This window comes from Artibeus jamaicensis, unplaced genomic scaffold, assembly GCF_021234435.1.
Source record: "Artibeus jamaicensis isolate MK-2021 breed Jamaican fruit bat unplaced genomic scaffold, CSHL_Jam_final contig_76, whole genome shotgun sequence".
NCBI lineage: Eukaryota > Metazoa > Chordata > Mammalia > Chiroptera > Phyllostomidae > Artibeus > Artibeus jamaicensis.
The window spans coordinates 27,181,779-27,196,924 of NW_026521954.1; the positions used below are offsets into that span (position 1 = coordinate 27,181,779).

At 68.2% G+C, this 15,146-nt stretch overlaps 1 protein-coding gene across 7 annotated transcripts; it reads right to left on the bottom strand.

Annotated features, from left to right (window-relative positions):
- Window positions 1-236: 236 nt before the first annotated feature.
- FGFR3 (fibroblast growth factor receptor 3) lies at window positions 237-14,891 on the bottom strand. 7 transcript variants are annotated; one of them, XM_053672444.1, is made up of 18 exons: window positions 14,691-14,891; window positions 14,102-14,312; window positions 8,505-8,774; window positions 8,273-8,326; window positions 7,128-7,297; window positions 6,930-7,053; window positions 6,658-6,848; window positions 5,590-5,740; window positions 4,239-4,426; window positions 3,871-4,019; window positions 3,389-3,510; window positions 3,199-3,309; window positions 2,913-3,103; window positions 2,699-2,821; window positions 2,543-2,613; window positions 2,212-2,349; window positions 2,011-2,116; window positions 237-1,922 (listed from the first exon to the last, which is right to left on the bottom strand). In XM_053672444.1, the coding sequence occupies exons 2-18, from the start codon at window positions 14,208-14,210 to the stop codon at window positions 1,776-1,778; spliced, it is 2,415 nt and encodes an 804-aa protein (XP_053528419.1). In that variant the 5' UTR covers window positions 14,211-14,312; window positions 14,691-14,891; the 3' UTR covers window positions 237-1,775. The 7 variants fall into 7 exon arrangements, with proteins under 7 accessions (XP_053528419.1, XP_053528422.1, XP_053528421.1 ...); XM_053672447.1 differs by lacking the exon at window positions 5,590-5,740 and adding an exon at window positions 4,874-5,018 and having other exon boundaries at window positions 14,691-14,890; XM_053672446.1 differs by lacking the exon at window positions 5,590-5,740 and adding an exon at window positions 4,874-5,018 and having other exon boundaries at window positions 3,871-4,016; window positions 7,128-7,300; window positions 14,691-14,890.
- Between the last annotated feature and the right edge of the window lie 255 nt (window positions 14,892-15,146).

Below are 15,146 nucleotides of genomic sequence, written 5' to 3' on the forward strand. Positions count from 1 at the left end.
ACACTGGTTGTGGTCAGGGTTGGTGCCATCAGAGCCTGGGCCCAGGCTGGAAACTCCTGGGGGCGGGGGTCGGAGGTGGTCTGGCCCGTCCCATCCCAGGGGCCACCCGGCCTGTGCTGGTGCGGTGACAGCTGGTCACCCCCTCCTCAGGGCCGGCGCGGCCTGTTCCAGGTGGGGCAGTGAGGACCTGAAGCTGCCTGGAGTCCCAGAGGGGCTGGGGACCAGGAAGCTTGGAGCAGGCTCTGAACGGAATCATTGTTTATTTTTGGAAAGCATGCCTGCCAGTTTGCGGGCGACACCCTTGGCCCCCAGGAGGCTGGGGGCCGAGAACAGACCACCCCAAGCCCCTGCCAGCCCACCCCCTGACAAGCAGAGAGCAGCCACCCGAACTCAGGGGCGTTAACAGCACAAAAAGTAACAAAACTGAATTCACGGCTCGCTCTCCCCCACGCTCTGAAAGGCAGCAGTCCGGGCCATAAAAGTCTAGAAGCATTGCGTAAGAAGTGTTAAATCTACAGCAAATACATCTTGTAAAAACTCAATAAATTATATATATAGATATATATAAACTTGTAACATCTAATAACATCTGAACCTGCGTGCAGGGCCGGTCCCCACTGGAAGCTGCCTCCCTGCCCGGAGCGCATGGCAATTACAACTGTATGAAAATACCAGCTTGCTTTGAAGTCCAAAAAAATAAATCTCCTAAAGAAAAAACCCTATAGAAACTGAATTCCCCTGCAAAAGGAGGCCGAGGGACAGGCATCGTCGCTGGGGTGACCTCACACTACAGCTGGCCCCTCTCGGGGTGAGGGGCTGCTCCAGCCTGGGGTGCCCAGCACCGGGCACACCCTGAGCGGCCCCCTGAATGAGGCAGAAACCTTCTCGGCTGTTAATAATAAGTTAAGACTTCAGCCACAGCTGCGTGGCGGGCTGACTACTACAGCTTTGGGGGGGGGGGGGCAGGCCTGGAGCCCAAAGGTCCATAAATAGCTTTACAAATATACAGGTCCAGGTACAATTTTTAAAACAAAACTGGTGCTGGGAAAGGCCGGGCCCCCACCCTGGTGGTCTCTGCGTGTGCGAGTTGCTGGGAGGGCCCAGGCCCCCCGGGGCTCTGGAGGGGCCTCTCTCCTTCCAGAGACATTTATATGCGTGTGTGTCCTCCACACACGGCATCTAATCAGAGAAATGTACACTCATCTCTGGAATAAACCTCTCGGACAGAAGGTCAAGGCTCCTGCCTTCTGGTACCCGTAATCTCAGTCGCTGAGGGACGGGGTGGGGGGAGGGGGCCTGGGGGGGCTCTGTGCGAACGCTCACCCCCAGGCGCAAGGTGCCATGGGGGTGGGGGGGGAGGCGCACCCCGGGGGGCCCTCTCCGAGGCTCAGCCAGGGCACCTGGAGGAGGCCAGAGCCCGGAGCTGCTCCCTGGAGGTGGCAGTGCGGGACCGGGGAGCCTGGGGTGGGCCCCCAGGAGGGGCCCCCTACATTCTACATTCCGTCCCCTGCTGCTGCCGCCGGCACAGTGGCCAGGAGGTCATTGTACAGCAGGCCAGGCACCCCGGGGACCCCACACCGGGGCCTAGAGACTCTCACACACACGCACGCAGGCACACACACGCAGATGCAAAGTTGTCCGTCCGTCCGTCCATCCGGGCCAGGTCTCAGGCCTGGGCTGCTGGCCCCAGTGGTCGGTGGCACACCCAGAGCAGCACAGTGGGCCGGGGCCCACTCTCACATTGGCGGGGGGCTCGGCCGGTGGGCGAGGGCCCTTCACGTCTGCGGGCCCCCGCTGCTGGCTGGGGCCGGGGGCAGCAGGTCATGGGCAAACACGGAGTCGTCCCCCGAGGAGCCGGAGCTGGGGGTGTCCTGGCCGCCCGGAGAGTACTGCTCGAAGGGCACGGACAGGTCCAGGTACTCCTGCGGGCAGGCGGGCGGCAGTCAGCGCCCCAGGCCCCTGCACCCCCGCCCCGGCCGCCCCAGCCCCGGGAGCAGGGCCAGCGCGCACATCGGTGGACGTCACCGTGAGGACGCGGTCCAGGTCCTCCACCAGCTGCTTGAAGGTGGGCCGCTGCGAGGGCACGGCGTGCCAGCACTCCCGCATGATCATGTACCTGCGGGGGGCTCCGTGAGGTGCCTGCCCGGGCCACCCCCCCAGCCCCGCCGGGGCCCCCGCCCCCTGGGTCCCGCCTGGGGAGCGGCCTCTCACAGGTCATGCGTGCAGTTGGCGGGCTTGTCCATGCGGTGACCTTCCTTCAGCAGCTTGAAGAGCTCCTCCACGGGGATGCCTGGGTACGGCGAGCCCCCCAGGGTGAAGATCTCCCAGAGCAGGACCCCAAAGGACCACCTGCAGGGCGCACGTGCCATCAGCCTCCCACTGGACGCAAGCTCCTCGGCTGGCCGAGGCAGGAGCAGGGCATAAGACTGAAAGGCGCGGGGACTCCAGCTGGGGACCAAGGCCTGCCCCTCGGACCCGCCCCCCTACCGGCCCTGGGCCCCTTGCAGCCCCGCCCCCCACCTGAGGTCTGGGGGCCACATACACATCGCTCTGGTGGGTGTAGACGCGGTCGAACAAAGCCTCGGGCGCCATCCACTTCACAGGCAGCCGGCCCTGTGGGGGAAGCCGCCAGCTGCTGGTTAGCTGCCGGTGCCCTCGGCCCGGACGCCCCGCCCCGGCCCGCCCCGAGCCTGCTCACGTTGGTGGTCTTCTTGTAGTAGTCGAGGTTGTGCACGTCACGGGCCAGGCCGAAGTCTGCGATCTTCATCACGTTGTCCTCCGTCACCAGCACGTTGCGGGCCGCCAGGTCCCTGTGGATGCACTGCAGGCCGGGGGTCAGGGCTCTGGCCACCCGGCCAGCCAACCACGTCCCCGCCGGGCCCCTCCAGAGACCACCGCCCCACCCCGCTCACCTTCTGCGAGGCCAGGTACTCCATGCCCCGCGCCACCTGGTAGGCACAGGACACCAGGTCCTTGAAGGTGAGCTGCTCCTCGGGCAGCTGGCAGGTGTCGAAGGAGTAGTCCGTGCCCGGGGGCCGCCGGGCACGCAGGTATTCCCGCAGGTTGCCCTTGGCCGCGAACTCCACCAGCACGTACAGGGGCCCTGCGGGCACAGGCACCTCAGGGGGCCGCTCCCAGCAGCCCCCTGCCCCCGACACCCTCCCGCCCTGCCTGCACCCGCCACCCCACTGCACCCACCGCCCTGCGTGCAGGCGCCCAGCAGGTTGATGATGTTCTTGTGCTTCCCAATCATCTTCATCATCTCCATCTCAGACACCAGGTCGGAGAGGTCCTTGTCAGTGGCGTCGTCTGTGTGGTGACAGGCGGTTCGTCAGGCAGCGCAGCCCCAGCTACCCAGCCCAGGGCCCCTGCCACCTGCCTCTCTCACCTTTCAGCATCTTCACGGCCACAGTGACAGGCTTGGCGGCCCGGTCCTTGTCGATGCCGATGGCCTCCGCCATGACCACCTGGCCGAAGCAGCCCTCCCCGAGGGGCTTGCCCAGAGTCAGCCTGGTGGCAGACGGCGGCGCTAAGCACTTCTGTCCCTCGGCGCCGCCCCAGCAGCCTTGGAGGCCCAGCGCCACTGCCTCCAGGAAGCCTTCCACACTCGCCCCCGAGACCATGCTCGCGAGGATGAAGGTTGTTGCCCCTCCGGTCTCTGGCCCTCTGCTACGCCCCCACACGGAGCACTTGGAGGCGGTGGGGCCTCGCCCACCACCCCCACCCACCTCAGGAGCACCTTGTCGAGGCCCAGTCTCCCCCATCTGGTCACTGAATGGGGGCCTCCCCCACCAGGGACCCCACCCGGTGTAGGCCCCCACCCTTCGCCGGGGCCCCGGTACACAGGCCACGCTCTGGCGCCCCACTGACCGGGCCCGGGGCAGCTCCCACTTGGGGTCGGCGGGCAGCTCGAGCTCAGAGACGTTGGCCAGCGTGGGGCCCTCCCCCGAGGACAGGCGGGCGATGCGAACCAGCGGCGTGTTGGAGTTCATGGACGAGTTGGACTCCAAGGACACCTGCTTGGGTCGGCAGGGCAGGTTGGCGCCCCAGGGCCGCACGACGGGGTGGGGTGCAGCCCCAGGGACGGCCCACCCTCTGCAGAGATGGGAGTCCCGGGCCCTCCGAATCACAGAGAGCCCCTGAGCGAGGCCCCGCCCGGGAGAGCGGGTCGCGGGGGAGCCTGGGCGGCCACGGCAGGCGGACGGGCAGCTCGGAACCTGGTATCTACTTTCTGTTACCTGTCGCTTAAGCGGGAAGCGGGAGACCTTGTGCACGGTGGGCGCCAGGCCCTTCTTGGGGGGGCTGCGCAGGCGGCACAGCGTCACAGCGGCCACCACCAGGATGAAGAGCACGAAGCCCATGCCGTAGCTGAGAACACCTGCGTACACGCTGCCCGCCTCGCCCGCCGCCACCAGCTCCTCCTCGGCTGCAAAGACACGGACATCGGGGCCTGGCCTAGCCGTGGGCGAGCCCCCACGGGCCCACGGCCGCCGGGAGCCACAGGCGCAGTGGGGGCGGGGGAAGGGTGCTCAGCCCCGGTCGGGGCGCTGAGGCCAACACCCCGCTCAGGGTCCTGTGGTCAGAAACACCCAAAAGGAGGAGCCCAGCGGAACCAGCAGCACCCACACCCGAAAGCCAGGGAGACGCCAAAGCCGCCACGGGGACTGTGGGGGTCCCAGCTGGGAGTGGGGGCTCAGCAGGGGCCCCTTGGGGCTAGGACAGGGCCAGACAGACTTCCATCCCATCCCAGGCCTGGCACGGAGCACGGTGGCCGTGAACCTCGGGGTCCCCCACCTGCCCCTGGCGGCGTTGGCGTGTCCCCAGCCAGCAACCAGAAGACAGGTGCAGAGCAAGCAGCAGCAGGAGCCAGTACCTGGCAGCACCACCAGCCACGCAGAGTGATGGGAAAACCCGATAGAATTGCCCGCCAGACAGGTGTACTCCCCCGCGTCCTCAAAGGTGACATTGCGCAAGGACAGAACCTCTAGCTCCTTGTCGGTGGTGTTAGCGCCCGCCGTCTACAAAGAGAGAACAGAGCGCGATAGGCGAGCGCCAGCCCCCCCGGGGGCACCAGAGCCGGAGTCCACAGGCGATGACCAGCCAGGCTGCAAAGAAAACGCCGCCACCATGCCACCGCCACGGTGGCCAAGGGTCCTCTGCCTTGCGTGTCCACACCGAGCCCGAAGCTAGTCCCTTCACCGGCGAGTCCTCTGTCCCACGAGAGCACCAGGCGGGTGGCCAGCAGCGTGCGGGGTTAGCGCGAACACTGGACGGGGACGCAGGCCGGCGGGCGGGGGATGCACAGGAAGTGAGCAGGCAGCGGGCCGGGGCCACGGGGGCGGGAAGAAAGCAGTGTCCACAGGCAGAGGGGTGCGGCCCCCACAGGGCCGAAGGCCATCTGGGGGGAGGGGCGGCACGGGCGCAGGCAGGGTCAGCAGGGCTCCAGGCAGGCACCGCGCGGAGGCCAGAGGCGCCAGCCCAGCAGCGGGGAGCGGGCGGCGAGCAGGACGGGGCGTGCGGTGGGCGCGGGGCCAGGCGTTGGAGCTGGAGCTCGGCGTGCCAGGCAGGCGTGTGGGACAGAGCTGTTACCTGCTGGGGGCCCGTGAACACGCAGCCAAAAGGCCTTCTCAGACACGCCTATGAAATTGGAGGCCCGACAGAGGTACCGGCCCCCGTCGCGCTCGGACACATTGGCCAGGCGCAGGCGCGCGTCGGCCTCCACAGCCTCACTGATCCAGGACTGCGGGGACAAGAGACCCCGCTCAGGCGCGCCTGCCGCCACCCGGCCGGCCCGGAGGGGCTGCGCACAGGTCCAGACCCCACCAGGGCAGCCCCGGCCCCTGAGGCTCCGAGGCAGGTGTGGGAGGCCCCCAAGGAATGGATGGGGCTGGACCAGCCCAGAAGGCTGCCTGGAGGAGGCGTGTGGGCACCTCTCCGCAGAAGACTGTTGTTTCACGGCGCGTCTGCCCCCATCCACTCTCCCCAGCCCACAGCACAGCCCGGGCAGGCCCCTCAGGGCTGGTGGGCGAGCGCCCGCCCGCCCCCAGAGCCGGGGCTGGGCCTGCTGTGCCCCAGCGGGCAGCTCACGTGCTGACCCCAGTGCTGAGACACCACCCAGTGGGCCCAGCCGGCCTCGCCCGGCCGGGTCTGGCCTCCACAGCCTGAGTCTCTGCTCCCCTCCCCCGTCGGCCTGTCTTGTCTCTGAACAGATGTTTCTCTTTGGGCCGCCAGTGTCGCAACCGCCCCGATGCAGGCAGCCCCCACCCGGGGCCCTGGGAGCAGAACTGAGGCTGTCCTGCCCCGAGGCCCAGAGCGGCGGGCTGGGTGGCAAGCCTCTCGGAACACAGGGCCGTGCCCAGCGCGCCAGGCCCTCCCAGCTCCAGGAACAGGGCCCAGCCTCCCAGACCCAAGAGGGTGCTTGGTGGTCTCAGTGGCCACAGGCCAGCTGGGGCCGGGAGCCGAGCCCGCCCCAGGGGCACTCTGCAAGCCTGTTTCCAGGGCTGAGAACCCCCAGGGGCAGACAGGGAGACCTGAGAACGTGTGGGAGGGCCAGCTGGGACTCACCCCCCCACTTCCCCAGCAAGGCAGGGCTGGTGCACTGGTCCAAGCCCCCGGCCCGCCCTGTCCCGGCTCCCGCCGGCAGGGGGCAGCACCCACCTTGAGCACGGTGACGTAGGGAGTGCCGTCGGGCCCCACTTTGCTGCCGTTCACCTCCACGTGCTTCAGCCACTGGATGTGGGGCTGTGCGTCGCTGTACACCTTGCAGTGAAACTCCACGTCGCTGCCCAGCACAGCCGTCTGGTTGGCCGGCAGCCCCGCCTGCAGGATGGGCCGGTGCGGAGAGCGCTCTGGGGACAGGCGGACAGAGGCTCAGGGGCTGCCGGCTGGGGAGCCCCCCCCCCCCGCCCCCTGGGGGCCCGGGGCCTCACCCAGCACGTCCAGGGTGTAGGTCTGCCGGATGCTGCCGAACCTGTTCTGCACCACGCAGGTGTAGTTGCCCCGGTCAGAGGGCACCACGCTCTCCATGACCAGGCTCCACTGCTGGTGCCGCAGCTGCGGGCAGACGTGGCAGTCAGGGCGGCAGGCCAGGCCTCCGGCCCCACGCCCAGCCCACCTGCCGGGCCCACCTTGATGCCCCCGATGCGGTGCTCGCCCCGGAACTCCCTGCCATTCTTCAGCCAGGTGATGGATGGGGTGGGGTTGCCAGCGGCTGGGCAGCGGAAGCGAACGGTGTTGGCGGCTGGCACGGCCAGCAGCTTCTTCTCCATCCGCTCAGGCCGAGTCCAGTAAGGGGCCCCTGCTGGCAACAGGCACAGGGAGGCCATAAGCTGGGTGTGGCCGAGCCCACTGTCCACCCTTCCAGCCTCAGTTTCTCCTCTGCAGGGGATTGGGGACCTTTTGAGGGGCCTGCCTGGGCTAGGTGAGGCTCCCAGCAGACTCCACACCACTACGCTCTCACTCAGCCTGGCCCCCGTCCCCTGCCCTCCGTGTACACACCCCCAGGGCGTCACACGCCGGCCTGGGAGCCTGCAGGACACAGACGCCCCCTGGGGGCATGCCCACCTGCCCAGCGGACAGAGGGACCAGGCCAGACCGGGTTGGGAAGCTCAGGGCCGGCCAAGCAGGCCCAGCCACTCCCACAACCTAGAGCCCTGGAGGCTCTCGGGCGCCACCCTCAGCAGCACCCCGGGGCCTGCAGGGCAGCAGGTAGGGACAGGGGGAGGGGGGCCACCCCCTGTCCCCACCGCCAGAGCCCAACTGGTTTTTCTCCTTCTCTAGGGCCAGGGTGGGGGCTGCATTCCCACCGGGGTGGGGGGCTGGACAGGCATCCCCCCAAGGGGGTGCGCTCCCTCCCCACAAGCCTGCTGCCCTTCCGAGGAGGGAGCCGAGGCCCAGGAAGGGGGTATGTGGACAGGCACTAGGGAGGCACCTCCCAGGCACCCAGAGCCCACACGGACGGACAGACGGACAGCAGACCCCAGTCCGAGACAGCCGGGGCAGGAAGGGCCCCAGGAGAGTGTGGCTGAGAGAGGCAGAGGGGCAGCCAGGCAGGAAGTTTGGCTCGGAACCCCCTGCGACTAAGGGAGAAGGATCTTAACCTCGAGTTCAAGCTGTTCCTGCCGCGTCCCAGGGGCCCCGGACCTGGCTCTCCCAGGCCCCCCTCTGCACTTCACCTCCGCCCGCCCCCCGGCTTCTCGCTCCCCACCGGCCCCTCCCTGCCTGCCGGCACCCGCCCCTCAGCATTTCAAACCTCTCCCAAACCTGGTCTCACCTGTGTCTTCCGCCTCCTCTTCCTCATCTTCATCATCTCCCGAGGACGGGGCGTCTGCAGCGCAGGGAAAAGGGACGTGGAGAAGGGCCGTGTCTGGCCCCCCACCCAGGAGGCCCAGAGAGTCCGCCCCTCAGGCGGTGCTGCCTGGGGTGCCCTGCTCTCCACCCGAGACCACCCAGACCTGCGGTCCGAGAGCCCGGCCCCCCCCCGAGCACCCCTGGCAGACGCCCACCTGTCACCCGAACGCTGAAGTGGCAGAGGATGCGCTGGGTGAGCCTCTGCCGGCAGCTGTAGGCCCCAGTGTCCTCGTGGGAGGCGTTGAGCACCCGCAGCCGCTGCGGCCCCACCAGGACCCGGTCCGAGGGCATCAGCCCTGTCCCGTCCTTGACCCAAAAAGTGGGCCCCGCAGGGCCACCTGCAGGCGAGTGGCAGGTCAGCTCCACGGTGTCCCCACTGCCGAAGACCAGCTGCTCCTGCTGCCCAGGCTCTGGCTCCGGGACCTCTGCAGGCAAGACGGGGTGAGCGTGAGGGAAGGGCTCCCCACCAAGAACGCCGGGTGCTCAGCACCTCCGGAAGGTGCCAAGGCGCCCCACCTCACAGCCGCACCAGCGCAGCCGCAGTGGGAGGGTGTCGGGGCCATGGGGCAGCCCCCGTGCATTTGTGTGAAGGGCGGGAGCCGGCCAGGCCGCACCCCAGCGGGAGCCTTGGTCACGGGCACCGATCTCGGCGCATCGTGCAGCAGTCATCTTCCTTCAGGTTTTTTCAGCCATTTAGAAACACAAAATCCATTCTGCATTTGGGGTGAAGGTGCCTGGGACCCCCATTTTACAGATGACGACACAACACAGGCCAGGGAGGAAGACGTCTGAAGAGGCGCCCACCTTGCCACCAGTGGCCGCCCAGCTCCCGGCAGGCCCTCCAGGCCCGAGACCCAGGGACACAGCGCTGGCCAGGCCGACTACCCCCAGCCCTCCCTGTTGGGGCCAGACAATACCCAGCAGGCGGGCGGCCAGGCGGAGGGCCCAGGACAGGGCTGGGTGGTCCTGCCGCATGGGCCGCCCTCCCCACCCAGCTGGGTCAGCTGCTCCGTTACTTGTCATTCTGCTGACGCGTGGCCTAGATTCGAGGGCCCAGCTGCCCCGCCAGCCACACCAGTCCCTGGCACCCCGGGCAGGCCCGGTTCTGCCCGTCCGCCTCAGACGTCCGACGTCCTCACGGGCCCAGTGCCCACTAGAAGGGCGTCTGAGGCGTTCAGAGCCTGTGTCCCTGGGGACCCCACAGTCTGAGGGCACCTGGCCTGAACTCCAGCCCCCCAGTCTTGGCCACTACATCCTGTGGGGACCACCCAGTGCCGGGAGCCGACGGAGGCCCCCCAGAAGGCCAAGAACAGGCTGGAGCCGCAGCCTCAGCCCCAGGCCCTGGCCCAAGGGCAACAGCCATTGGTTCCGGTCTGGTCTGGGCAGGTCAGACCGTCCGCACAAGTATTTGCTTCAACCTGGTCCAGCACCAGGCCAAGGGGACGCGGAGCACCCCAGGCCAGCCGTGCCAGAGTGGGGGTGAGGGGTCACCCCTGCCCTACCCACCACCCTGCGCAGCACAGTGTCTCTGCACGAGGCAGTCACTCCCACCCCAGGTCAGCCACCCAGGCGGAGTCTCCCTCCAGCAGATCCCATACACAGGCTCACCTGGAGCCCCGCGGTGCACAGAGGTGGGGGGGGGCTCCGACATCCAAGATCCATGGTCCTGCTCTACCTGGGGGCGTTCAGGCCTCTGCCACACCCCCACAGTGGCCCCAGGAAGGGGTCTTTCTTGATCAAGAGAAAGGGGCTCCCTACTGCCACAGACACTGGGGCCCACACACGTGTGGGGCACAAAGGTCCTGTGTGCCACAGTGGCAGCCGTGTGCCAAGGTGGAGGGTGGTCACAGGGGGGAGTCTGCCCCGGTGGGCTCCCTAGTGCCTGCTGCCACCTGCACAACCCCCCCACCCGCTCCTGCCGCAAGGGGCTGAGCACGATCGGGGGCCATGTGTCGAGGGCGTCCCATTGCCAGAGCCCGAGGGCTGGCGGGCCCCAGGAGGGCCAAGCTGGGCCTGCAAACTGGTCTCCCAGTCTCGGAGTTCCTGACCCTGCCACGCCCTGGCCCCTGCCTCAGTTTCCACCTCTGTGGCACCAGGGAGGCCTCCGCGTGCAGTTAAAGCCCTGCAGCACGTGGAAGCTGGGCAAGAGACCCCTCCCCCACCCCACCCCCACCAGCCCTGGGTCTATCGCCCTGAGCCAACAGGCCCCGGGCACGGTCACAGCCAGTCAGCGTGTGCTCTGAGACAGAAGTCACCAAGGCCTACGGGGCACCCAGCCATGGGCAGGTAGGTGGTTCTTGTGGGCAACACCAGGAAGCACCCATCCAACTCGGAGCGGGCTGCCAGGTGCACATGGCCACAGGGTCCAGAGGGACAGAGTGCGGCCTGGAGTGCGGAAGCTGTCCCTAGCCCTCCCTCCTGGCCGTGGGACCTGAGCCAGAGACACACTTCAGAGGAGGCCAGGGAGGAGGCACCTCCAAGGGGCCGTGAGGCCTCGGGCAAAGGTTCTGGACCCCCACCCGGAAACATCCTGAAAAGTTTCATAACTAAGTCAGAAAAAAAGCGGGGGCCCCGACAGTGGGCGGGCTAATGAGGGTTTACAGGATTATCCAGCCTAATCCTCGCAACAGCCCTTCCATTGCTGGCCTTCTGGGACAGGTGAGGAAACTGGGGCTCCAGGAGAGGGCCCAGCAGGGCCAGCCTTGAGCCCCCCCAGCAGGGCCTGGGGTCAGGGAGCCCCTCCCCTTGCAGAGAGAAGGGGCTCCATTCACCGCTCACTTCACTTGTTAATCACTCAGCCCTATGTGGACCAGTGGAGGACTCCCCCAAACCGCCGCCCCACCCCCCCTCTTTCCCCTCTAGAGTCCCCTCTCCCCTCTAGGTTCAATTGGAAAATGGATAGAAAAAGGGGCCACATTCGAAGCCTGACCGGCTCAGGGGAGGCCAGGCCCAGAGACCAAAGTCACCACACAGAGTGGGCTGATCGTAAAACTCCCTGACTAACCCGGTCAGGGCCTCGGGGGTCAGGGCCAGTGGTTACGTGCAGGTGGTTACGTGCGAGGCCTGGAACTTCCTGGACAAAGGTCAGTCTTGACCTTTGAGACTGTCTTACCCTTTGTGCATCTAAGATAAGATAGAATGCTTCTGAATTATCAGGGCGATCTTCTTTTCCAGACTTCTGGAAGGCACCCCCCGGGGCGGGGGGAAGCGGCGCTGTTTCCTGGTTCCCACACCCACCCCCATTCGCCGGCGTGCTCCCAGCCTCGGATCCGCCGCATCTCCCACCTCACTCGGTTTCCACCGAGGCTGCCCCACCGGATGCTCGAGTGTAGAACAAGCTGCAGAACGGCCATTCTCCGGAGCAATCCACTGAGGTTTCACTTCCCCCAAGTGACGTCAGTTTGGCTCAAACCAACTTTTACAAGGCTTTTTCTAAGGCTGGACATTCTTAGGACGACTGGTCCCAAGTGGGGCCTGAGACCTGGGGGGAGGAGGCCCGGGTGGACTCCATGCTGGAGGCTCAGGGGCCACAAGTCCAGCCTGGGGCTCAGCCCAGGTTAATGAACCACCCGGAGGCCCCGCAGGCTCAAAGTCCAGCCCCAGGAGGAGGAGGTGGGAGAGGCTGTAGCCAGGGAGGTGCCCAGTACTCCCCAGACCCCTGCTGGCTGGGTGGGGCCAGGCTGCAGGGGGCAGCCTCCTGCTGCTCCCACCAACCTGCCTTCCCAGTGGGGGACCCTGCCTGGGCCCCCTCACTGGAGAACACGACCCCCTGCGGAGAAGCGGGCGGCCTGGGGTCGCCAGGGCAGCCCAGCGGCCCCTCACCTTCTCCGCTGTCCTTGACCCCACCCAGCTCTGGCTCCATAATTTGTGTTCCCCAGAAAGTGCCAGCCGGCACCTCTAGAAATTTCACAAGGCCTTTGTGTGTTTACTGCCCAACCCGACCATCTCTCAAAGGAACCGGATTAAGTTTATTGACCTATCTACTTACTACCTGTTTCACCAGCTGTACTGCGGGGGCGAGGAGGGGCCCGCTGGGGTAGAAGCAGGAGGCAGTAGACCCCTTCCCCCGGCCCTGGGGGGCCCTCGCAGTCCTCTGACCCAAGCCCGCATCCCGCGGGAGCACCACAGGCTTTGCTGCCAGCTTAGGACTAGGGATGCAGGAGGCCACGAGCCCCGCGCGCCACAGGGGGTCCTGGAGAGGGTCTGTGGCCTTCCCGCCACCCCTCCCCCGGGGCTAGTTGACATTCCCTGGCCGTAGGGAGTAATATCTTTATCTGAATGCGAATGCTAATGCGGGGCTCCCCTCGCGGCCGCTTATTCGGAGCCCCTGGAAGAGGGGGCCGCCGGAGCAGGCGCTAAAAGCGCGCGCTGACCTCCCGACGGCCTCTGTCACGCCGCTGAATGACACGCACATTCAAGCGCCGGGCCCACTTTCATTCATAAAAAAATGACATTGTTCCGGGAGGCTGCAGCAGCCGCCGGAGAAAGGGGCGCGGGGGGCGCGGGGAGGGCGGGCCACCATCTGCCTGCGTCCTGCCCGCGGCCGGCGGCCGCCTCGCTGGCACGGCGCGCCCCAGCCGCTGCGCTCACACCTCCCTGCGAGGCGGCCTGGCCCCGCCATCAATGCGCGTCTGTGGCCGCGCCGAGGTACAAAGGAGCGGCTGTTCGGGTGCGCCCGGGTGGGGCGTGAGCTCACCGGGCAAAGGCCTCCCTCCACGCGGCCGCCAGGCAGGGGGCAGGTTTCGCGCAGCCCCCTCGCCTGTGCCCTGGAAGTAGCTGTCCCCAAAAGGCGGACTCCCCGTGGCCACCACCCGGACCACAAGTTTCTGCCCCGCCGCCCGGAACCTGGCGGCACGCGTGCGGGGCGGTGGCGTTCGGAGCGCCCAGCCGGGCTCGTCGTGGTTGCGCGCAGCGCCTTCAGGGCGGCGGCGCGTGTGCTGGGCGGGGCCTGGCGCCCAGACGCGCTCCCACACCTCAGCGTCCATCACCCCGCTGGCCCGGCCCTCCTCGAGACCCTCGACGTCCCGCGGGGCCTTCACTACCAACCGGTGTCCGCGGCTCCATGTCCCTCGGATATCCGCCCTCTCACCTCGCGGCGCCCCGAGTGCACCCGCCAGGGGCAGACACATCCAGCCACAGGGTATGAGAGAGGGGTGGGCAGACGGAGACACTAGAAGTTAGCGCCTTGTCTTGGGAGCAGCGGAGGAGCAAGGGACCCGCCGCGGGCTGACCCTGACGCACTCTCCTACCCTTCCTCCAAGCACGGCCCCTCGCTTTGGCCAAAGCTGGCCATGAACTGGGGCCCAAAGAGGGTTGGGGGAGCGGCACCAACAATAGAAACTTTCCGTCAGTGCAAAACCCACAGAACAACAATAGGGATCCTGGAAACGCAGCCCCCCGCGCCCTCCCGACGGCGCCTAGGGCGGACCGCGCCCCCACCCCAGGCAGCGCGGAGGCGGGGGTGCTGCGGACGCCACCGCCAGGCCCGCACCCACCGCAGCCTCGCACTTGGGTGGTGGCCCTGCGGCTCCAGGCGCCCCACACACTGCCGTGCCAGCTCTGGCCGAGATCCCCGGGGAGGGAGGGCCACAGAACCCGGACACAGGCCCCGTGGTGGCAGCCCACGGCGGGCCCTCGGGCCCTCTCTCAGTTCGGCGTCCGACACTCACTCAGGCGCCTGTTCCGGAGCCGGGACGCTTCTGCCCGCGGGGCCTGTGGCCCCTCCCATGTCCCCCGTCCCGCCCTTCCTTACCTGCCACTCTCCGCACGACGCGCTGCTCTGCGCCCGGGAGCCCCGAGGCGGCACTGGTCACTACCACTATGGCCACGCAGAGCGCGACAGTCCAAACCGGGGCGCCCATCGCGGGGGCAGGGGCTACAGCGTCTTCAGGCAGTGCTCGCGGGCATGCTGCCCCCCATGGCCCGGCCCTGGCACCGGCGTCAGGAGGGCGCCTCTCGGGAGTCTGCAGAAGGAGGACAGCTCATTACCCGGGCGGACCGGGCACGAAGGGGAGGAAGCGGCTGTGGCCCGGTCCTGCGCCTCAGCTCCTCCGACCCCGTCCGCCCCGCCCGCCGCCGCCGCCGCCGCCCAGGGCTCCCGGGCCGCCTGGCGCCGGCCGCCTCCTCCCCGCCGCGGTCCCTCCCTCCTCCCCCTTCCCTGCCTGGCTGCTGCAGAGCCCTCCCAGGGCGGCGGCGGCGGCAAACTTTCCAGAGCGGGAAGCTCGCGCCCCGGCCGGGCCCCGCTGCAGGGACCACTCGGGATCCGAGCCTGCCGCGCGCTCCGGCCCCGCCGCGCGCTCCCCTGGACCCCTCCCGCGCCCTCCCTGGCCCCCCGCACTGACCTGGCGGTCGCTGGTCTTCCAATCGCTGCGCGCTGCCCTTGCTTCCGCTAGCTGCCCGACGGTCCAGCGCCCGCGCCCGGCCCCTCCGGCCGTCGGCAAGCCGGTGCGTCTGTGCGCCCGGCCGAGTAGGTCCGCGCAGCACTAACTGCCCCAGCCGCTACCGCCGCCACCTCGCACTGAGTCCTGGCGGCCGGGAGCGCGGCAGCCAGTGGGGGCTGGCCTGCGCCGGCCCCGCCCCCGCCCCCGCCCCGCCCCGGCCTGGCTGGGCCACGCCCACACCGACGCGCGGTGCGGAAAGGGCACGCCCCTCCCCTGGGGCGGTCTGGGGGCGGGCCCACAGCCCCACTCTCAAGAGCCGGCGGAGGGGATTAGAGGGGGGTGGGGCCGGGCGGGGGCGCCGGGCGGTCTCGGAGGGCGTGGGAGCGGGGGCTAGGCGGGTGAGGTCCCGGATCACGC

Coding starts and splice junctions, on each gene's coding strand:
- FGFR3 (XM_053672442.1), bottom strand. CDS start 14,210: ATGGGCGCCCCGGTTTGGACTGTCGCGCTCTGCGTGGCCATAGTGGTA. Junction 5,741..6,657: donor CCTACGTCACCGTGCTCAAG/GTGGGTGCTGCC, acceptor TTGTCCCCGCAG/TCCTGGATCAGTGAGGCTGT. Junction 2,350..2,542: donor TACACCCACCAGAGCGATGT/GTATGTGGCCCC, acceptor TGCGCCCTGCAG/GTGGTCCTTTGGGGTCCTGC.